Source organism: Crassostrea angulata, chromosome 3 (genome assembly GCF_025612915.1).
Source record: "Crassostrea angulata isolate pt1a10 chromosome 3, ASM2561291v2, whole genome shotgun sequence".
NCBI lineage: Eukaryota > Metazoa > Mollusca > Bivalvia > Ostreida > Ostreidae > Magallana > Magallana angulata.
In genome coordinates, this window is record NC_069113.1 from 19,102,013 (window position 1) to 19,127,500 (window position 25,488).

At 35.1% G+C, this 25,488-nt stretch overlaps 2 protein-coding genes across 2 annotated transcripts in view; both read left to right on the forward strand.

Annotated features, from left to right (window-relative positions):
• The first annotated feature begins 2,136 nt into the window (after positions 1-2,136).
• LOC128178634 (uncharacterized) lies at positions 2,137-9,119 on the forward strand. The gene is made up of 9 exons (XM_052845880.1): positions 2,137-2,233; positions 2,688-2,795; positions 3,053-3,151; positions 3,329-3,457; positions 6,857-7,507; positions 7,630-7,776; positions 7,870-8,043; positions 8,325-8,510; positions 8,638-9,119. Exons 1-9 carry the CDS (start codon positions 2,210-2,212, stop codon positions 8,863-8,865), a joined length of 1,746 nt encoding a protein of 581 aa, XP_052701840.1. The 5' UTR covers positions 2,137-2,209; the 3' UTR covers positions 8,866-9,119.
• Positions 9,120-20,991: 11,872 nt separating this feature from the next.
• LOC128177552 (homeobox protein SIX4-like) overlaps positions 20,992-25,488 on the forward strand; it is a 16,609-nt gene continuing 12,112 nt past the window's right edge. The window contains exon 1 of the mRNA XM_052844295.1: positions 20,992-21,903. Coding sequence (XP_052700255.1) covers positions 21,137-21,903 — 767 coding nt within the window. The 5' untranslated portion in view covers positions 20,992-21,136. The remainder of the gene's footprint in view (positions 21,904-25,488) is intronic.

The window sequence follows — 25,488 nt, forward strand, 5'->3', positions numbered from 1 at the left end:
TGTGTATAGATGGTGTTGCGTCAGAAGACCGATAATTACATGTATATACCCATGCAGATATTATGTGTGTTAGAACTTGTCCTGCATCAAGGAAGCTATACACCATCAAATCCGGATTGTCCTGATCCGTCCAATCCGGTCCGGACCACATAGGTTGTTGAGGCAGTACATGCATCTACACACGTAGAAATGAAACCTCTAGAAGAGTAAAAACAAATAAACAATATCATTATTAAGTTTAATTAAATATCATGCGTGACGTGTCTGGTTAAATTGACAACATCTATATTATTAAATGATTTGTTAAACATCTTATAATTGTATTTTCAACATAAATGAAATATCACCTATGAATCAGCAAATCACATCTTATACCGAGTTTACATTTCAGGCCAAAGAAAGAAAAAAAACATCTTTAGGGCGCATACTTTTATTCTTGAAGAATAAAGTCCAAGAATTCAGCGTATGTTTACTAGTATCTGTTTTGGGTGTTTTGTTTGATTGTTTTGGTGGGGGTGTATTTATTTGTTTGTTTTCTTTGTTTCAGTACTAGAATGCGGATATCAGCCTAAATCGCTTTGAAATTTATTTGCTTTGATTAACACAAAACTGCAGGTAGATTAATATTCATGTATATTTATATGTATGTTAATTTCCAAGGTCTATAAACATTTTATGTACACACAATGTGCGTTCCCGTTTCACACGTGAAATTCGGACACGTGAGCTGCTGAATTGCGCCTATTTCAATCAAAATAACATTTATATTTAGCTAAGTGATTGCCGCTACTGTAATAATAACAACATCAGGACCCCAACCCCAATCCCTGCAAAAAAACAACCTTGTCTTTAGTTCTTATAGTTGTCTCGATTACACACGTCTCACTATATATAGTGATCATTTTTTTGGTCAGTCTGTCTGTTTGTTCATTTGTTTGTCGTCATTCAATTATTTTCCTACTGATACAGCGAGTATATGTTTTTGTGCGAGTTTCAAATGAATTACGTATTCTGCCATGCCGTAGTAAAGTTATCCACCATTGACATGAAATTAGATAAATCAATTCTCTGTTTCGTTTTAAAATCCCCCCCCCCCCCTTTTGTTTACAAGTGCAACCAAAAGAAAGCAGTATATCAAAAGAAAGACAACTCATGTCAAAACGTTCACCAAGTCACGCACATACACATAAAAAAATTTTGATATGCAAAATATAGATAAAAATAATAATAAATAAATAAATAAAGGTCTTGTGTTATGGTTACGAATAACTTTGCAAATTCAAAACACAATTTCTCAAAAATTGTTTTATTTGTCTTCACATTTCGAAAGGCACAATTTGTCTTCGCTTTGAGATAATGAAAGAGCGATAACTCTTTGATTTTTTTTTCATTCTAATATGTGCGGTCCCAGCAATTTTTTGGTTGGTTAATTATGGAAAGCTAAAAAAAAATGCAGGGGTCAGCACGCTTATTTTTCAAACATGCATACCCCCATCTCGCCCAATAAACTTGACTTTGGAAAAATGTCATTAATCAAATTTTCTTCCAACATTTTCAAGTAAATTTCTTTGTAAGTTTAAAAAAATAATAGTAGACGTCTTTATTATTATCGTTATTTTTTTAGAATGTATGAGATAAGTATAACGTTAAGGATGTTAGAAAATGCAGAAATGCATGTTGAATTACAAAATAATCAGATAGACAGTATTCATTTTATGTGGGTTTTTTTTCTCTCTCTCTCTCTCTCATTTAAATGGGATCCGATCATGCACTTAAATATGCCTCTTGATACAGTTGTTTTTATAGACGTGATTTTGCTTTAAGAAATTCTATATTAATATAATTTATCATATTAAATGTTGAAGAATATGACTTAAAATACACGAAATAATATTAGGTGCAGAATATCTTATATTGACTGTGTTGACTAATGTTGTACATTTAATGAGAATATTAAGTGAATTCAAGCCTTTTAAGGAAGGGGGAATTTCCTCTGGGGAATCCTATTTCCAAAATTAGAATTGTATTTTAGACTCTCGATATTCATTGGTTAATATTCTTATGATGACGTCATGATCGCTAAGGCTTACGTTGTGTTTTGATTACATCACCAGTGTTTCAGCATCAGATGTTGAGGCAAGACGTGCATTTCGCTAAGCGAGATTTTTCTGAAAATTAGTGTATCACAAGACCCAAGAAAGTTGCAGAAATGGACGACTATACTTCTAAGAGGGTATTGCTCATATTTATTCATTTTATTACGGCAAAAATCTCATGTTTTGTTGTTATGGTGAACATTTAAATCTTCGGCTATAACGTTAAGAAACAATCGGTTTGGCAGAAAAAATCCTTAGATCTATGTCAAGATAATAAATGCATTCACTTGATATTCTTATCATAAATCTTAATTGTTAACAATGCACATACTATTTTAACATCGATTTTTTATTCAGAATCTTTAGAACTTTTTAAAACTTATGATAAAAACTTATGATAAAAAAGAGAGCGGAAGGGGGGGGGGGGGGGTCGGGGGGTCGGCTTAGTGGTATCCGTACGAATTTGGAATCTCAAATTGATCCCAAAATTGGGAAAAATAAATAAATTTTTGACAAAAGGAGTATAACAGTACCGTTTATAGGTAAAAGAAACCACCATCCCGCTAATATGACACATTTTTTCCATTTCAGAAGAGAGAGGATGGACAGTATCGACAACCAGAACCTGTCCCTAGTAGCTATCAGAGGCTGGGCATGGGTTTCAGAACCACGCCCTACTCCTCCGGGAGATTCATGGAGGTCTCAGATTATTTTAAATATTTAAAAAAAATATTGGTTTAGGATGTAAGTAAAGATATAGTCACAATGGATATTCTTTCTCCTCTCTCTATCCTCATCACTCGTTCTTTCACACGTATGTCATTTCTGCTATTCTAGAATATCTCTGCACACTTCTTTCATTTCATCTCTTTCTCTTTTGAAAATGTTTTGGAATTCTGAAATATTGTCGTTAAAATATGGGTAATATTCAAACATTTTTTATCATTATTCTTCAGGCTGAGCCCGCTATAAAGCGGCTTCACCCATTCACTGATCAGACAGTGTTACAGAAAACTGGGTTCATTCGTACTTTGGACAGAGGGGCAACATGCGAGGTAATTAACGTATATGTGTACAAGTTTTTAAACAAATTGAATATGAAATAAAACGGTGATATTAAGAGTAACATGTCATCAAACTTTATAAGTCCCTAAATTTCAAGGAACCGGTCATTATTGAGGGCTTATTTTTTTCTTAGGCCTTTGATATCAAATACTTTTGCTGAATTTCAGACAAGTAATCTGTTGAGTGATAAACAGATTCAAAAGTTCATAACATCTACCGTGCTTCCTCACCACCGCAAGCTGATCAACTCCAATGGCACGAAGTGGTCTCAGCCAGAGAAGAGACCTACCCAACAGGTATCAATATACAGACACAACACAACAGGTATCAATACAAAGACACAATACAACAGGTATCAATACACAGACACAACACAACAGGTATCAATACACAGACACAACACAACAGGTATCAATACAAAGACACAACACAACAGGTATCAATACACAGACACAACACAACAGGTATCAATACAAAGACACAACACAACAGGTATCAATACACAGACACAACACAACAGGTATCAATACACAGACACAACACAACAGGTATCAATACACAGACACAACACAACAGGTATCAATACACAGACACAACACAACAGGTATCAATACAAAGACACAACACACCAGGTATCAATACACTGTACACAGACACAACACAACAGGTATCAATACACAGACACAACACAACAGGTATCAATACACAGACACAACACAATAGGTATCAATCCACAGACACAACACACCAGGTATCAATACAAAGACACAACACAACAGGTATCAATACACAGACACAACACACCAGGTATCAATACAAAGACACAACACACCAAGTATCAATATACAGACACAACACACCAGGTATCAATACAAAGACACAACACACCAGGTATCAATACACAGACACAACACACCAGGTATCAATACACAGACACAACACAACAGGTATCAATACACAGACACAACACACCAGGTATCAATACACAGTCACAACCCTACAGGTATCAATACACAGACACAACACACCAGGTATCAATACACTGTACACAGACACAACACAACAGGTATCAATACACAGACACAACACAACAGGTATCAATACACAGACATGACCCAACAGGTATCAATCCACAGACACAACACAACAGGTATCAATACACAGACACAACACAACAGGTATCAATACACAGACACAACACAACAGGTATCAATACACAGACACAACACACCAGGTATCAATACACAGTCACAACCCTACAGGTATCAATACACAGACACAACACACCAGGTATCAATACACTGTACACAGACACAACACAACAGGTATCAATACACAGACACAACACAACAGGTATCAATACACAGACATGACCCAACAGGTATCAATCCACAGACACAACACAACAGGTATCAATAAAAAGACACTACACAACAGGTATCAATACACAGACACAACACACCAGGTATCAATACACAGATACAACACAACAGGTATCAATACACAGACACAACACACCAGGTATCAATACACAGTCACAACCCTACAGGTATCAATACACAGACGCAACACACCAGGTATCAATACACTGTACACAGACACAACACAACAGGTATCAATACACAGACACAACACAACAGGTATCAATACACAGACACAACACAATAGGTATCAATCCACAGACACAACACACCAGGTATCAATACAAAGACACAACACACCAGGTATCAATATACAGACACAACACACCAGGTATCAATACATAGACACAACACACCAGGTATCAATCCACAGACACAACACAACAGGTATCAATACACAGACACAACACAACAGGTATCAATACAAAGACACAACACACCAGGTATCAATACACAGACACAACACAATAGGTATCAATATACAGACACAACACACCAGGTATCAATACACAGACACAACACAACAGGTATCAATACACAGACACAACACAACAGGTATCAATATACAGACACAACTCTACAGGTATCAATACACAGACACAACACAATAGGTATCAATATACAGACACAACACACCAGGTATCAATACACAGACACAACACAACAGGTATCAATACACAGACACAACACAACAGGTATCAATACATAGACACAACACACCAGGTATCAATACAAAGACACAACACAACAGGTATCAATACACAGACACAACACACCAGGTATCAATACACAGACACAACACAACAGGTATCAATCCACAGACGCAACATACAGGTATCAATACACAGACACAACACAACAGGTATCAATCCACAGACACAACACAACAGGTATCAATATACAGACACAACCCAACAAGTATCAATACACAGACACAACCGAAAAGGTATCAATACATAAACACAACACACCAGGTATCAATACACAGACACAACACAACAGGTATCAATACACAGACACAACACAACAGGTATCAATACACAGCCACAACCGAAAAGGTATCAATACACAGACACAACACAACAGGTATCAATACACAGCCACAACCGAAAAGGTATCAATCCACAGCCACAACACAACAGGTATCAATCCACAGACACAACACAACAGGTATCAATACACAGACACAACACAACAGGTATCAATCCACAGACGCAACATACAGGTATCAATACAAAGACACAACACACCAGGTATCAATACACAGACACAAAACAACAGGTATCAATATACAGACACAACACAACAGGTATCAATCCACAGACACAACACACCAGGTATCAATACAAAGACACAACACACCAGGTATCAATACAAAGACACAACACACCAGGTATCAATACACAGACACAACACACCAGGTATCAATACACAGACACAACACACCAGGTATCAATACATAGACACAACACACCAGGTATCAATACAAAGACACAACACAACAGGTATCAATACACAGACACAACACAACAGGTATCAATACACAGACACAACACAATAGGTATCAATCCACAGACACAACACAACAGGTATCAATACACAGACACAACACAAGAGGTATCAATACAAAGACACAACACAACAGGTATCAATCCACAGACACAACACAACAGGTATCAATACACAGAGACAACTCACCAGGTATCAATACACAGACACAACACAACAGGTATCAATCCACAGACACAACACAACAGGTATCAATACACAGACACAACACAACAGGTATCAATACACAGACACAACACAACAGGTATCAATACACAGACACAACACAACAGGTATCAATACACAGACACAACACAACAGGTATCAATACAAAGACACAACACAACAGGTATCAATACACAGACACAACACACCAGGTATCAATACACAGACACAACACAACAGGTATCAATACACAGACACAACACAACAGGTATCAATACAAAGACACAACACAACAGGTATCAATACACAGACACAACACAATAGGTATCAATACACAGACACAACACAACAGGTATCAATACACAGACACAACACAACATGTATCAATACACAGACACAACACACCATGTATCAATACACAGACACAACACAATAGGTATCAATACACAGACACAACCTAACAGGTATCAATTCACATACACAACTAAGACAATACTCAGAGAAAATTAAGTCCACTTAGATATAAATTTAAATCACTAAGAGTCTCTTATACTTTGACAGAGACCGACAACAACAGTTGCAGAGTGGAACTATGCACCAATGTCTCCTGCCTTTGGAGTGGGATATCAAGCAACAAAACAAGTCTTTTCTGTGCCAACAAATGTTTCCCAAGGAACACAGAGAGGGGCCATCAAAGAAACACAAAGACATCCTCCCAGTTTTTCCATGGGAGTTAATGTTCCCAAGGAGACACAGAAAGAAATAATTCTCATCGAAGAGGGAACAGAAGATAAGGTCCCCCATGAAATCAGTGTCCCACAGAAAGCACAAGAAGATGTCATCTTCATCATGGAGGAAACTCAAAACGATGTCATCTATATTCCAAATGGAAACAGTGTCATGCAAAGTACACACGAACTCAGCTATGGACCAAAAGAAGGGAGTGTTTCTGTTTCTCATGGATCACAAAAATTCAACTATATTCCCCGGGGAAACAATAACTCGCTGGATGAGATCATTTTGAGCCCTCGGGGGACCAGTGCTCCTCAGATTACACAGGGACGACCTATATACCTACAGAGTCCTCCCACGGATGTCCTTAGTGGTGGTCTGGACTGTAAAAGATCCCAGACATTGGAGACTCCTGTACAACGTGTACCAACCAATGACGTATCAGCTCAATATCAGCAGGATGCTTTGTTCCATCATCTCGTAAGTCTTCTAAAATGTCAGGATGTGTCTAAAAATTGTGAATTCTTCATGTACTAGATACATTTATCCATCTAAAAATTCCAATCAAATTATATTTTTGTTTTTTGTTGTTTTGCTTACAGCAACCGTGGACCATGATTCCACAAACCTTCCCTACAGAGACTGAGCAAAACCTGAAACGGATCCCTGTACAGGAGCAATTTACTGACACACAGACAGACTCCGAGTCGTTACTGGTCAATGGAAGCAGGGCTAGAGATGCTGAGATGGTACGCATATTCCAAAAGACAATGTCAATTAAGATTTTCAACTCATGTTTATCTGCTTCCGTTTCTTAAATGTTGTTTCATGTTGGTTTTCAGTTTGAACACGCTTCACAGTTTGTTGAAGTTGCTCAAGATACTGTTAATCAAAGACCGGAGGTTGAAAACCTTTACAACCAAAAGATTACCCGAGAGCAGATAGAGGCTGACCTGCGTCAGATTATGGGAGAACTTCTTGCAGAGACTCCTTCTACTACACAGCAAGTTGACGAGGTACATAATCACAGGGATGATAGTTTGATGGGAATGATTAACTGTAATTATCCTGGCTATTTGATGCATTTTTTGTATGTATGATAATCTTTTATCACAATTTTTGATATTTAAAAATGATGAAAAAGATGTTTATTGGAGACAAAAAGCACACTTAAAGTGCTATAATTCATTATTTCAAGATTATTGTTCAAAATTTATCTTGCTGATATAGTATTATTCTTTTTTCTTTTTAACATTGGAACATGATGTGATTTTTTTTTAATATTGCACATTTTCAGGAGAAACAAACTACAGAAGCTGTTGGTAACGATACAGAGATACAAATCCAGGATAGTCCTGATAAATGTAGAAAAAGAAAAAGGAAAATGTGTAGTCGCGTCTCATCCATGAAACGTCAGAAGGTCGATAGAGAGACCGCAGACGTCACTTCCGTTCTTACACAAGACCCAAAGGCTGAAAAAAAGGTACATAAGTTTTAACGTTGTTATTGGCTTTTGAATTACATTTCATATAAGGATTAAATGATTTTTTTTGTGAATTGACTTAACGTACTTATATAGATTGTATAGTTTCATGTTTTTCTTTCCACAGGTTTGGTCAGAAAACAGCCAAGATCATGATGACTTCGTGGATGACGCCCTCAAAATCCTGCGAGGAGAGTCCTCCGACATGTTTCCCGAGAGTATCATTGACCAACTCTTCAAGGACACCTTTGAGTCCGATATCTTCCTGACTTCCGGTGACGATTTTGCCATGGATCCGCTGTTCTTCCTCTCTCCAGAGTTTGACCACGGAGTCAACAGCCTCTGGAAGGATTGAAGCTTCATGAACTGATCACCCGCAGTCTTTCAGAACGTTTTTATAACTTATTTTGAACAGATTTTAATTTATTTAGTGATAAATTCATACAATTTCCACAGCTTATATATGCCTTTCCCCATGTTTATTATAGATTTACTCGTATATCAAAGAGTTTGAACAATAATCACTTTGCGAAGTGTTTTTTAATTTATACTACAACCGTCTGTTTTTATACTTCGAGAATATTGAGAAATGATGTGAAATTATTTTGAGTCAATCTTATTTTTGAAAATAAAACTTTTTGCATATAAAAAATTGCCTTGTTGTAAATTTAACTTGATAGATAGATAAGAATACTAGTACTTTGCATTTATTTGACACATCAGATTACCAAAATATATTGATGAAATGCAAATAAATTTAATTTTACGTTAACCTTGAGAGACACAATAACTTAGAGTCTTACGTTAATCTGCGGTGTACTAAGTTTGAACTCGATGATTCAATCCGTTATGTGTGTTTCTACCAAATACATATAAATATGAAATGAGAGTACCAGTTAAGCTAATTTGGAGTCTCCTTGATTTGGAATAAGCTACTTACGCATTAGATTTAGTTGTAGCTCTTTTTTAAATACATTTATACTTAGAATTCATATGCTAAACATGGTGAGGTTTTCGTTTTTAGCCCAAATGTGTATACAATGTACGGGAAATTACAGAAGAAAGAGAGACTAGACATTTGACATGATGATACTTTAAGTTTTTAACCAACGTTCAAATTCATGATCTCCTTATAAAAAAGGTAGACTTACGAATTTTGAGAATAATAGCGGGTAAATAGTATATGCATATTTATGTTGAGGATAGAATTAAGATCAGTTTAGAATTAAGAACTGTCGATTTATCGTTTAATAACCCTACGGTAAATTACATTTACCGGAAAGACTGATTCTTTGGCGTACAATTATTCACATGTTGAGTAAAATGGGGGGGGGGGTGTGATTTTAATACAAAAATGAGTTATCGCTCTTTAAATGAAACCAAAGGAACAGTTCGGAATTCAGTAATAAAGTCAACACAAGTGTAAAATCAATGTATTTATATTCAACTTTACTCTGCAATTTATTTAGATTTTTACAAATGATGTATGCATAATGTACTGTATGTCCTAAAATAACATACTTTCAAGCATTAATCTGTTCAATTTATATGGTATCTTTGGGTGTCTCAAAAGAAATCTAAAATCTACTCTGACCTTACCAAAATAATTCTAATTATCTTAAATGACGCTGATTAGATTGCCTTCTACGTTTTACGGTATCTGTTTATTTCGAATATGTTTATATACATATTTGTACTTATACAGTACAAGAGGGATCGCACATTAAACTGAAGACCCCCCCCCCACACCACACACAGTCAGACCCCCCCCCCCCCCCACACACACACACACAGTGTTTAGGTTATTTTGCCGGTAATAATTAATCTCTTGAGAAATGAACAAGTACATAGTAATAACTTCCAGGAATCGAACCAGCAGCCTAAAAAATGCATAACCATAATTATGGTCACGTGTCCTTTCCTGTCTAAAATGCTAAGGTCTTGCATACAAGAGTGTTTTTGAAAACACTCTATCTGAAATATGATCTGGGAGAAATTTTGACTCAGAATATCAAATAAGTAATTTACATACAAACCTGTACTTAATAAATTGTGATCATTTATTGACAAACTTTTGAAATCAATCGCAATTAATTAATCAACACAATCTGAAAAACCTAGCATACACTGCTGTGCAATTGGAAAACTTTCGTTTACAAACTTGCAATTCTTTGGAACGAATTAAGTAACACAATTTAGCAATTCTTGTAACGGATTATAATCAAAGGTATACGGTTATTAATTGGAAAGTTTTCATCATTATTTTATAAAGAGAAACTTGTTATTCATTTCGAGATGGCTAATTGGCACAGCATTATTTTTGTAAATCTAAGTAAATGTTCAACAAACGTACAGTGTTAGTTCACTTAATCAAAATACTGTAAACGTAAATTACATTTGGCTGTGAATTCTATTTAGCGTTTTTGTCAATATGCAGCTTCCACTAATTCAGCTACATGTACATTGCCAAATATCAAACATATATGTGGATAAATAGGTTCATTCAGATTCAGAAACACGCTAAATCAAAAACACTCTATCCTTTTGAATTTTTTGAAAATAATTTTCTGCCAAATATCAAACAAGTTAAATACAGTACATGTAATACATTTACAGTGCAATCTTAGTTATTCTCTGCAGTTGCATCGTCAACGCATCGGTAACCCATTAAAAGGTAACCCATTGCATAAAAGTGATCAAAGCTCTTCAATTCATTAAGGTTTCATCGGCACTGTTTATTAAGTTTAACGAATTAACCAACACTATGTTGCAACCTATTACAACGGTTTATCAACACATTTGACGCTCTGTCAACGCGTGCATTGGTAATAGTTGACAAAACTTCTGTCAACGCACATTACTATTCAATAAGATGATCGATTAACATGCTTGGGTTTATGATCAAGAACTTTTGAAATAATAAGTTTCTAAGATATACAGAAAGTATGATTTTTACGAGTGATTACTTCTTAGTGTAACAGGTTACCATTGTTCCGACCTAGTGCTAGTAACCGATTTACCGGTGCGGTAGGCAATTTCAATTCTTTAGACTCTTAAATAAGTCAAATTGGGTAACGTAGTATTCATAAAAGAAATTATTTCATTCTTAAATGTAATGCGGATGACCTTTGACTTTAGATGTTTACAACATGAGTTTGGCCGCATTCATTCTCATGGGGTTGACAGTCACAATCGTGACTCTAAACCTTGTACATGTATGCTTGGAGCTGTTGTGTCAATCCTTGACCCTCAGCGTTGTCAAACCTGCACTGTCGCAGCTTTGCACGTAACCAACAATCGTACACATAGCTTAAAAAACCAATTGATTGTTTTATTATATCATTTAAAATAACGTGAACAAAGACGATACAAGCTATCACTGACTGAAGCTAGCTTCTAGAATACAGCAGAATATATAATTATATATAAAGTTGTAGATGATCATGCAGGTGAAGATAAAAATTCACCACTGAGGTTACCAAGCCTAACAGATATCACCTACATAAGAAGCATCAAAATAACGTGTAGCTAATCAAAAATTACGACGTAAACGAAAGCCGCCATGTCTTTTAGTCGATTAATGTCCTGTTTTTTTTTTTTACATTCCCTTTCTTAAGAAATTATTTTTATTTGAATTTTAACAGAAATTGTATAAAAAGTTGTACAATTAAAGCGAGAAGTATTCGGACCTTTATTTATTATTCATCGGTATTCTTTAAATAGATACTTCAACGTTACACGTAATGCCAGCTATAGTAGAGAAATCCCAGACGACACATCAGTGACGTATATATTAACGTCCCTGGACACATGTACTTATTCGTAGTTTACATTTGGTCCATCATTCTTCTATGGGGCTACTGTCTACATATGATTTCATGCGACTCGAATTTTGTTGTACATTCATCATGGCTTCTACGATTGACTTGACTTATCGAACCGTTTTAACAAGAGCTTGGACTTTGGGCAGTACGTGACAAACTCTGATTTGACGAAGGCGGGGTCTACTCATAGTTAACTGCCCAGTCATTGGCTAATAAATATGAATACTGTAAATTCCTAATTAAACGCAAGGAATTAATATCCGCATAAAATCGCGAGAAGCACCGCTCGCGGATTTAAAAATCTCGCTTGAATGTTTTGAGATATGAGATTTATAAGAGATTAGGATAAAAGTTCTGCTTTCGCGATTTTATATTCTCGCGTTTTGAAACAAAACACCGAGATCGCGGAATTAAGTACTCGCGTAAAATAAGGAATCTACAGTATATTGAATGCAATGACACTCGCCCGACTTCACACAGGGATGTATCTTTCGCTGAAACAGCGTCAATTTTACACAGCAGAGCAGATCTTGGCTACAACTTTCCGGTTTTGACAGTTTATGAATATTAATGAGCATGTCTGAGCGAATTAGAAGAAAGGAGGCCAATATCTGACAGCTTGTTTTAATGAGCAAACTAGATAGTAACGTCCCACGGAAAGTCCAAGCTCTTGTTAAACGGTTTTAACTGCTTCCTTTGGAGGAACAAGATAGTACAGTGGCATTCCATCTGTCCATGTTTTATGCGAGGTTCTTTGCTTACATATCCCCAGGTTTTTGTTTTATTTTTCGAGCCCGATGTTATAATTAACACTCTACGGCAGGCAACTTGTCCTCCCACGCTTTAATTGTCCTTGTCGGCTATTTTAAGGCTAATTGCATTGTGATGTTTGTGTTAGGGTATGCCCTATCTACTTCCATCTGCGTGTTTCACTGGTTGTTTTTTGGTCCTCCTCCACATGTCTGGTTTGGTTTGAACATATTTTATTGTATATATAATATACAAAGGGTTCGAACACAAGTTCTTGCAACTTACTAGGTTCTCACCCAATTACAAGTAATTTGCAATTGTCATAAAACATGGTACAGGTATATACACATATATTGAAAAAAAAATGGTAAAGAACAAAATAGTATACTTATGTAAATCTGCGAGAATTGATTATAAAGTTCTGTACAGCTGTGAAAATTCTAACATTAGTTTTATAATCTAGGTTGTCATTACCCCATAGTAAAGAATGCGAATCTATAATACCTAAATTTTGTATTTGGAATAGTTCATTAAATAAGGTATTCCTTGCATTAGAAAATAGTTTGCAAACAAATAAAAAATGATATACATCTTCTTTCTTTCCACATATGCAATTTGGAGAATCAACAATATTTCTTCTGTGTAAATCATAATTCAGTAAACAAGTGTGTCTTAATTTTGTATGAATGATGTTAGCTACTCTTTTGCCATGAAGAAAATATTTTGGAACTTTTGAATCACTGCCATTATTAGAGATGCTTCTTTGAAACTGGCGGATGGATGTTGATTTTTTAATATCCGAATTTAGAGAGTTCCATTTGCCTATAGCATCTGGAATAAATGATTTTTTATATGTATCATACTTAACTCTAGGAGGTATATAATTGTCTTCATAACGTGTAGTTGTACTTTCTCTAACTTTTCAATTCCTGCAGAAGAACAACCATCCCATACAACAGAAGCATATTCTAATATTGGCCTTACAAAAGTTATATATAATTTTGATAGTTTGTCTCTGCCTAAAGTAAATTTAAGTTTCTTAAGTAGTCCTAATTTTTTACAAGCGATGTTCACTATATCATTGATGTACACAGACCACTTCAAATCATCAGAGAGCGTTAGGCCTAGATGTTTATGACAAGAAACAATATCTAACTGACAATCTTGAAAAAACAGTTCTGGGGTTACATTACGTTTTGATTTGCTAAAAAATACAACTTTGGTTTTATTAGGATTAAATTTAAGTAACCAATCATTGGACCATTTTTCTAATATTCTAAGGTCATGATTTAACACATTTTCGACATTTCTTAAGTTTTTATCCGCATACTGAATTGAATTATCATCTGCGTATAATCTACAAAAGGACAACATATTTTGTGCAACATCATTGACATAAATTAAAAACAAAAGGGGCCCAAGTACAGATCCTTGTGGATGATAATAAATCTTTATACATCACTTTTTGAGATCTGTTACACAAATAGCTGCTAAACCATTGAAAAAGATTGCCACAAATACCGTAAGTTTGTAATTTAAAAAGAAGCCCTTCATGCCAAACTCTGTCAAAGGCTTTTGATAGATGACAAAAAACAATGCAACATGATTTACCCTCATCAATATTCTTAACAATGCTATGATATGTCTCAATTAACTGGTACACTGTTGAATGACCGGGTAAAAAACCGGCTTGGTATTTATAAAATAAATTGTTACTATTGAAATAATTATAAACATGTTTGAAAACAATTCTCTCCATTATTTTACTTACACAGCTTAGTAAAGAAACAGGTCTATAATTACATGCGAGTGATGGGTCCTCTTTTTTAAAAAGAGGTAGAACATGGGCCATTTTCCAACTATTAGGAAATGATCGTTCTAAAAGAGACTTATTAAAAAGTAAACATAAAGGCTTGCATATTGTAAACATAGTTGATTTTAACATTTTGTGACTAATACTATCAGGTCCAATAGCTTTGTTGACTGGCAAAACAGATATAATGTCAGTCACTTCAAACTCTTCAATAAATGTCTACGTTGCGGAAGGTACTCGGCCATCTTATCCCAATGATGTTTTTCGGGCACATGTTCACAAAGACTGGACTGATTTCATGGATGTTGATGTTTCTATATAGTTTTCAGATCCATTTTTGAGTACTGGCAGTTTTCAGATCCATTTTTGAGTACTGACTTACATATTGGTTTTTGATATTTTGAGCTTGGTGTTTGTTTATCAATACCCCGCTCTCAAACACAGGTCTTGACATTGTAAAATCTTGCTTGGCCTTCTTTTTTTCTCTTCATGTCTTCGCATGTGTCCCCTGTTAATTGACAAAACTTCCTAAATAGGTAAAATATATAATGTCCTTTACTTTGACCTTGCTGATCTAAAGGTCGGGAACATCTTTAGAAGTGATGCGAAATGGCACAATTTCGCATGATTTGGAAGACTCGCAATTAAAAATATGATGTTCAGTGGAATGGATGAATTGCAGGGAACAAACAGATTATATGGGAAGTTAGACCAGTGAGGCCCGACTTTTGCAAACCTTTTAAAGGGTTGGCGTTGTTCATTCCTTTAGTACACGTGAAATAGCAGTACTTTCAGTCATCTATAGAGATGAGGAAAACAAGTATTCAGATTGCACAGATGTCATTTTTCGTAAGATCTTAGTTAATCATTCTTCCGGATTTTCCCTAGCTTGTATTTAAACACTTTGGGAAATGGGAAAATGGTCTGGTCCGAATAATAATTAGTCTAGTATATATATACAATGTATCAAGAAATAAACCTTTACAACACGTATAACGTTCCTTGAGCTAATATAAGGTTCTGAATACTGAAGTTGAAAATGTTTAGGTTTGCAAACTTTCAAACTTAAGATTTCTAAAGTATTTTTTGTGTTACAGAAAATTCTTGTACTATGAAAACTTTTCCCTGATCGTTGACCCCTTTTGTGGATACTGATGACGTCATTCAACGAGACAAGAAGGGCAACGGATAATGCGAGGCAAACCAAGTCCTTCTATTTTGGAATATTATATTTATATTATGAAGTACACGTAAAATATTGACGTTAGGTAATGGTCTTGAAGCTCTGATAGAAAGCGTCCTATGTCATAAATGTAGTTCATAAGTTGCTGTGACGTCATCCATTTGTTCTTGCTGTCTGCAGATCTATCAGTAATGTAGAACCATTTTAAAACAAGAGCTTAGACTTTGGGTAGTTGTGTCAGACAGCAATGTGACGTAGGCCTATGTATTTCACTGCTGGCCACTCAGCCATTGCTCTTTGAAATCAACAGGATTTGTATGGCTTTTGAGCTAAGTCTACGCAATCGGTGCATATTTCGCTTGAAAACGCGTCATTTTTAATTTGTTTTGACGCAAAAATAAGATAGCTTCGTCCAACTGAAAGTCCAAGCTCTTGTTAAAATGGTTCTAAAAATCAGTAAGATGCTACACAGAAGACTGTTTCCGTAATGATATCGTTTTATGTATAAATCAACTTGCATGTATGACACTAAAGGGAATATTCAAGTCAACATAATTCCCATGTATTCTACTCTGAATATATCTAATATTGAGTATTTTCAACATTAAAAAACATGATACTCTGTCGAATTACTTGGCTTTGATTTTTTTTTCTCGTCAAAATTGTAAACGCATTTTTTTTTACACATAATGTTATTGTTCTTTTGTTGTTGTTGATCCGGCATGCATGTCTTGCACTTATTAACCAGGATTTTAATCATATTCTTCTCTTTAATATCTAGGTCACCCAGTGGAAGCAACCCCTTAGTGCTTATATGTTGTGGATAAATGTGGATACTCAATTTGGTGTCTTGAATTCTTTTTTCTGTTCAGCGTGAATTAAAACGGTTTCTCTGATGCGGACAAATTAGATTTCGCCACCTTCCATCGACTGTCAATAAGTCCACTATGCTGGGTCACGGCTTAGTCCGTGCCGACAGCGAAAATATAGTGACTAATTATCGCTTGTTTCACGGGTCAATGTGACGCGTGAATTCCACAGGGTTAATATACAAGTTCAATACTATGACCGTTTTTTTATTTATAAATAACAGTTTTATAAAAAAAAATAATAATAAGGAAGTGCGAGGAGCCATTATTCAATATGCAACAATGTGTGGTATCTGACATTTTAATTTTTTTTTTTCAGATTCATTACATTTAGGGTACATTGTATGAAGTAATGCACGGTATTGGTGCCAAAACGGGTCCTACATGTATATGTGCAGAAACTAAGATTTTTCAAGAGTCTATTTTCGCAAGAAATTAGAAAAAGAGATTAATTACAATACTAGGATATCATTTGAATTTGTGATGGCTGAGTTTTTTTTCTACGCGCGTTTTTGTTTGTTTAAAAAATGTTTTGAAAAAAATAAAACGTAATATGTTAATTTAAATCTCACATGATGTTCATTCCAACAAGTATCCGTACCTTTCAATAATTCAGAGAACCATCTCGATCGACTCTTTTCGCAGAAGAAGCATCGGCCTGAGAATTCGAGGATATCATATTTCTGTTACAGAAGAGAATCCCCGCCAATTGACAGTCCCCGCCATAAGGTGATACAGAGTGCTAGACTAAAAGCACGTGCCTACGACGCTAGGATGGAGCCAAAAAAAACTAAGTCCCTCCGTATCTAATTTCATTCTAGCGCATTGCCAACTGTTCCTTTAGACAATGCTCGTCTTTTCACCAACTATCATATCATAACGTCTGATTGTTCAATTCTATTCTAACACATACTCGATTTTATTCCTATTCACGGATTCCTCCGCGCGGGGATATTAACCACATGGCACCGCTTGCTATGTATTAAAATTTAAAACCAGAAACCATTGTTGCATTGTTTCTGGGAGAGGGCGTTGAGTAACTTAATTATTCGTTTTTCCTTATACCTGGAAGATGAGATGTTTTCATTATTCGTCTGTAATGGTTTGATTATTTTTTCCGCTGGTTAACATCTTTTTAAATTTTTTTTTATCTTGATCACTAATACATTTCGATCTTTAAAAGAAACTTGTGCCGGTTTTTTTTTAAAGTTAAAATTCAAATTTCTATCACTGATAAAGATGTGTTAAAAACGCAAAATGTTATAAACAAATTCAAGCCAAAAAATCATTCTTTTTTTTTACACCGTCTTGTAAATTGATTCCTATATATAGTACATATTATATTATTGATCCAACACATCTATAGATTAAACATTGTTAAAAATAGCTTTCTAAGAATATATTGCTGAATAGTACGTGCCTAAATTTGGTAAAAGTCTAATTTTTTCCCCAGAAATATGTAATTCATTAGGTTTTAGTTATAAATTCTTATTCAATCCTTCATGCTTCATAATATTTCTAGAATTGGTACATGTAAAAGTTAGCTGTGTTAGCTGAATATATAGATACTTGTCTCTATTTCCAACTATTGGTTAATGTTGTTTTGTACAACGGTGAAAATATAAATTGAAATTCATTTTTATTATACTACCCAAAAGGTATACTAAATTGTTTAAAAAATGATGAAAAATCGATTTTTGTTTTATTGTTCAGAATCTAAGAACCTATCCCACCACATGGACAATGTAATTCAAATAATTGTTGATCTTAAATTAAAAAAACTACAATCACGACTAATAATCTTCGTTCGTATGGATTCAGTATATTATGCAAAAATCATAACAATATATAGCAATTTCTTATAGCGGGTTATATTTGCGGGTATAATTTTTTGCGATTTTAAATAAAATGGAGGGATAAAATGACGCAAATAAAAAGCCTAATTCTATCAGGTTACCTAAGACCTGGTGCTTTAACAACCGAGCAATTTCAGTCATAATAAAGTGCGTTATTAATTGCTATGTATATATGCGCCTTTGGCCACGAATTTACGGACTTGTATTATTTTTACTAAAAACGTTCATTTGTTTGGATACAAAATGACTTTTTTGTTGATTGAAATCGGACCTAATTTAGACTATGATATAAATACGGAGCACAGGCACACTCTATAAAATTAAAAGGCACTGAAGGTCTAAAAATGATACAATTTTGAGGTTTTGACACGCATACGCTAATTTAAATTAACATATTCCAAGCATTGAACATATTAAATGCTTACAAATCGAGATAAATATATTGTTTTGAATGATTTTTAACAGAATTATTAGATTTGCTGATATGTTTATTTTACAATATATCTTATCCGTCCTAATATACGCATTATGCACGCCTTATTTTCCAATCTTCTTTGTCAATTTTTGTTTAAGCCGCTAATAAGCCAAAATTAACATCAACGCAAAAATAACCCGCTATCCAGATTTGTATTGTTTATATAATCACAGATTATCTCCATTCCTGTTGAAACAAAACCGCACATACATGAAGTGAAGAAACCCACAAAAAAAGGTAAATCCGTTCTAAAGGTTCCCTAATCTGGAATTAATCTTGTGTTTAATAGTTGTTTCGTTTTCAATATAATTAACCTTAAAAAAAAACAGAAATAATTTATGTTAGTATTACATATACATCTAAAATTATACTCTCATTATTCAATCACGTGTCATTGGTCATTCACGATTAGATGAAGCGCATTTTAGCCTCTCCCCTTTCACCCCAACCCCTATAATTCATTCACTACTATAACTTGACCATCAGGTCCCACCGTCACCAACTTTCCTCCAGTCATTACTAAGCCTCAAGTCTGAGTTTTTACCTCAAATTCATGCACTTTTCCTCTAAGGATTTGAGATGAGGACTGAGTTGAGTGATTTGAAAATTTTGGTGACGTCGGTGCCAGTTTTTGTTTTAGGGAATCAAAAAGAACCTCCGATAGAAATATCTTTCGACCACTTACACTGGCTTTTTAACTGAAAGTCATATATTGCATATTATTACATTGCAAATCATACTTATATATAAACATATATTTTGGAAATTTTTATCTTTGTGTAAAAATATTATTTTCGAGTACAAAGTATATATTTTCTCCCACCCTTGCCAATTTCAAGTTGTTCAACCTCTTTCGTCCGACCGAAAATTTCACTTTTGTGGGAACTGACAGAGGAGGGGACCTACGGTCCTAACAAGTGATAACATTAGGGCGTTATACATGAGGAGCATTCTCTTTATCAAAAGCTGGGAGGTGTAAGCAAAGATTCCACACAGCAGAGCCATTAACATTGTTGAAGCTGTTGTCTTCATTGTTTCAAGTACGTATGTAATGGATGCCGGGCAAATATAAAGTAGATCACTCGAAATAGTGAAAATGCTGCAATAGAAATTACGATGGCAATTTTAGATGTACATATTCTCGATTGGTAGGAAGATTGTACATAATATGTTTTTAAAAACCGTCCGTTTTTACCTTAAACAGACCCTGTTTATTTCGTAGAACCTAGTCGTTAATTTATTCTACAACCAGACGTTCTTAATTCATTATTATTAATGCACCATTATTGAGTATATAGCCTTTTTGTGAAAGAACCCGGATTTGTTACGGCGCGTAGAATTTTTAAAATATCATTTTTCGTTATTACCATATTTATCAGATTGTGTGATACACATGAAATTTTTTTGGAGGCATAAAATGTTTTCCTGCTCGAAAATATTTTTTGTTGCGTTCGTATAGCTTCCACGGCTCAGCGCGATTTTATATCATTGTTTTGTTTACATTATTGTCTGCGAAATAAAAGAATCAATATGTAGTGAATACCTGGATGAAACATGCTGTTCGTTATATTAAAGAGGAAGACCATCATTTGGCAGTCTTCTGATGACAGCCGACCGATCGCATTGACAAGCAGACGATAGGTCGGCTCGCGCGACACGCCCTCCATTCAGTGAGCGGAACTCCCTCTTCTTCACACTTAGCCAATAGAAATACACTGCCTTTAAATACAGCAATTAAAAGTTGGTACAAAGATGGTTCATATCAAATCTCGTTAGATTTAGTTTTTTTAATATCCAATGTGAATGACTTTTTTCTGAAGAGGAGAATTTTTCGGTTCGGAGAGGAGAACACAAAGATGGATTCTTCAAGTAATGGAGATTCTGGTATTTTACCGGTGGATCCAGTGTCGAACTGTTCCCCCGGGGACATTCCCAACACCCCATCAGAGGATGTTTTGAATATGGACACCATCACAAACGAACACAAAAACAATCGAGTGATAGACTCGGACGTTCGAACCTCAGACAGCGGATCCCCGAATTCGAATTCAACAAATTCGGAGTTGTTGTCCGGCAAAAATTTAACTTTCTCGCCAGAACACGTTGCGTGTGTGTGCGAAGCTCTCCAACAGAAGGGGGATATCGAGAGACTCGGGCGTTTTCTCTGGTCCTTACCCCCCAGTGAACTTTTAAGAGGAAGCGAAGCGGTGCTCAAAGCTAGAGCCACGGTGGCATTTCACCGCGGGAGTTACAGAGAGTTATACGCCATTCTGGAAAGTCACAAATTCGACGAGGGCAATCATGCTTTTCTGCAGCAACTTTGGTACAAGGCCCACTATATGGAGGCACAGAAAATCCGCGGGAGACCTCTGGGTGCCGTCGACAAGTACCGTTTACGAAGGAAGTATCCTTTACCGAAAACAATCTGGGATGGGGAGGAAACTATTTACTGTTTTAAAGAGAAATCACGACAATCATTGAAAGAGTGCTATAAAAATAACAGGTACCCCACTCCCGACGAGAAAAGGAATTTAGCAAAGAAAACGGGTCTGACATTGACCCAAGTCAGTAACTGGTTCAAAAATCGCAGGCAACGAGACCGCACGCCCCACCAGAACCCAGGGTAAGAAACTACAATATGTAATTCACACTCAGACGGGAACTAATTCATCTTTTGTCATAACAGTTTTCATTACTATAAGGAAGTTTAGATTTATTTTGTTTATTGCGTCGAATGTTTATAGTTCGTCATGGTCCGTGAATGATTTCATTTATAATACGGTTATTTTATTTTTTGTTGTTAAAATATTATTTACCACACCGGAGAAAATTAGAGATATCCGGAAATTTTTGCGCTTTTTGTGTATAGCGGCATGCCCAATTTAAGTCCTTATTTATCCTGAGCTGCAGTATTAAATTTTTCACAGTTTAGACTTGTTATAAACTTTTTACGTAAGTTAAAACCTTTAAAAAGCCATTGCCTTATCTAGAATTACCGCATTCTGCCAACACTGATACCGCAATACCGATGCTATCCTTTATAGTTGCTTTTCCATAATGTTCTCGATTTCAACACTAGGATATACATATAGTTTTAAGCTGTGGAAAGTCCCAGCAAAGCACAACGTGTGATGAAAAAAAATACATTACACTTTTCTATTCTGTTCGCCGTTTTGCTGAAGTACTGTGATAACTTTCAGTAGTGCACTTAGAATTGTAACAATTTCGATACTTTAAATTGCACACTCTTAAAAAGAAACGAAAATAGGAAGATAAAATGAAACTACTTCAAGACACTTGTATAATTGTACGTCCACACTCGTTTGTGAACTGCTCCTGAACAAATTTATTTTTTTTATATTTATTTTTTGACACAAGATGGACAGATTCTTGACTGTGACACATATGGGTGAGAACGGAACTGCCAAAAAGGCAATTCTCTCGCTCCCTGTCTCTTTTATAAATCCAAAATTGTTACATTATCAAACACTGCAAGAGATTAAATACCATTATCTTTTTTTTATCCAGTTAATAACGTATTGACCTCGTCCAATGTCCCATGCGCACAGCTATGTTTTATTCATTTCGCAGCTCATCATAATTTTGACATTTCAACAAAAAACTCTTCCTCTTTAATTTACCACTGAAGCCCACAATAGCAGGTAAACACCAGTAAGTGAATGGTGTCGCGAGGTCCATTTGTTGCTCGCTTTCTGTGTAAAGAACGCCTTTTATTCCGTATCTAAATAAAAAATTAATGGGAAATTTATTTCTAATGACGAAGGTCAAACGAAAAATCCGGCAGAAGCCCTTATGGAATGTGTCACGCGGATTAGAAAGGGAGGGAGTTTACCCAATATCTTGGGGCTCTCGGATAAGAATTGACGTGTACGGGTCTGGTTTTCATCAAAATTCTGAGACCCAGACTCTCTCTCTCTCTCTCTCAAATTATAAGTTGTTTGAAGTGGCAAGGCTTATGGGCATCTCTCTCTCTCTCTCTCTCTCTCTCTCTCTCTCTCTCTCTCTCTCTCTCTCTCTCTCTCGACATCTTATCCGGATATGTTCAGTTGAAGCTGTAACTTAGAACAATAAGCGTTAAATCGTATAATCTTTTATTAAGAACTTAAAAATAAGCAAACGAACGTGAACTCTCTTCCAAGTGTACCGTTATGCTGATCTACAAAATGGCCTATTCTGTTACACCACTGGGGATCATCTTATTTTATTTGAAGTATTGTAGGTACGATTTTTTTCTTTTACAAATGAATCGCGTTAAAAAAAAAAAACAACGTGAAAATATTATGTTAAAGGTCATAGCAAAATTTGTATTTTGTCTGTAACATTATAACCGGTGTTTCAGGAACAAAATATATATTCATATACTGGAGACAACATAAACATTTAATTACCTACCTGATTCAATTGATGAATTTAAAATGTATAGTGTATAATATAAACTATCACCTTGATTTTCTATAAAAAAAAAAATTAAAATACTGGATTATCTGTCTATTGGTGGGAGGCCAATCCCTAACAAGAAAAACATTCTTCAATCTCAATACTGAAAATTGACGGAATATTCATTTCCGAATAATTTTTTTTTTTTTTTAAAAAGGCCAAAAAAGGGAAGGATGTAGCATACAGCATAGTACCCACTCTTCAAGTGCGTGTGTTTAAACTTGCACACAGTTGTTTATGGTGAATTTAAAATTAGGATAAAATAGTTTTCCAGCAAAAGGTTTCATCTTTTATAGATTCTTTTGTTCGTTTGTATGATCTTGATTATCATTTTATGTAATTTTTTGTCTTCATTTGAGGTATTTTCATTTCTGCATATTCTCACATATCAAATAACTTTTTAAAAAAAATTATGGATGGTGTATAACGGAGGATAGATTTAGTATTAAATCCACAAAAATAAAGAGAGCAAAGCTGTGCATCCATTATTTTACGCAATAAAGGAAACTTTGTTTAAAAATAATCTTTGTTTTTTAACCTGCGATAAAAAAGTCGAGATGTGTGCACCTGCATCTGAAAAAAAATTGTATAATCCTTCATAGATTTTATTTAGAGTAAAGTAATTTTTTGTAAAGCTAGAATCTTTATCTACTCAATTACAAGCACTTACAACATTTTTTTTACTGTATTTAATGATAAAAACTCACAGTTAATGTAATTTGACTGAAATGTGGTATATTTTCTAAACGTGGGATGGAATAAAATTTACATAATGAAGCCCCATTTTTATTATTTTCTCCTATTGACAAACCTCTGTTGTATTTTACCAAGAAACATATTAAAAACGGACTGACAATAGATATTGTGTAAGGCGAGGGCCGTCAAATGAAATCGGTTATGAAGGCAGCATTAGTTTGTCTGCACAATTTATTGTGGATGAAAATCCATAACATTGTTCCAGTTCGTCAACAGATACTTCAGGTAAATTAACTCCTTTTATCGTATTCATAAAAAAACATAGATTGGGATTTATCAGCAAAAATGACAACACCGTACGAAATTTAACGTCCTATAGAAAAGCGTGTTGCGTTTAATTAAATACGAATCAACGGAGGGGCTCAAAATACTAATAATGGAATATTAAATGATTTATTTTCCGTATTTATACCATCCATTTCCCTTGTTTATATTTTATTTTTTTTTGGAAAAAAAAATTGAAGCTAGATTTCTGTTGCACTTTTCCTGCAGAGTAAATTACGCCGGGGCGAGAAATGGGGGACGTTTTTAAAACGTTAGAAGTTTTTTCGCCCTCGGGCCAAACCGTGAACATCTTTTCATTCGGCACTGACCTTTTGGCTCAAGATGGACCTAGTTGTAAGGGCCAATTGAGGACACAGGGATCCATTTTAGTTTGCTCTCTTGAATCTAATAATTCCGGTTATGAACTTGATTTTTTGTACGAGCACCATTATCTCCCCGTGAAGTTTTGGTGGGAGACCCTCGGGGAAACGTTCTCATTCATTAAAGTCTTTTTTCTCTTTCATTGTCAATAAAATTCATTGACCTTTTCTCTTATAGTTTGCACATATAGCTCCGTATTTTCTCTCTCTCCCCTTTCCCCAGAACTGTTCTTGATGCCACTATAGCAATCGTTCTAAACGTAAAAAAATTGTCCTAAAAATTTAGATTGATACAAATTTTAAGTAGGCAGCCATTTTTGTTGTTGTTGTTGTTGTTGTTTTGAACAACA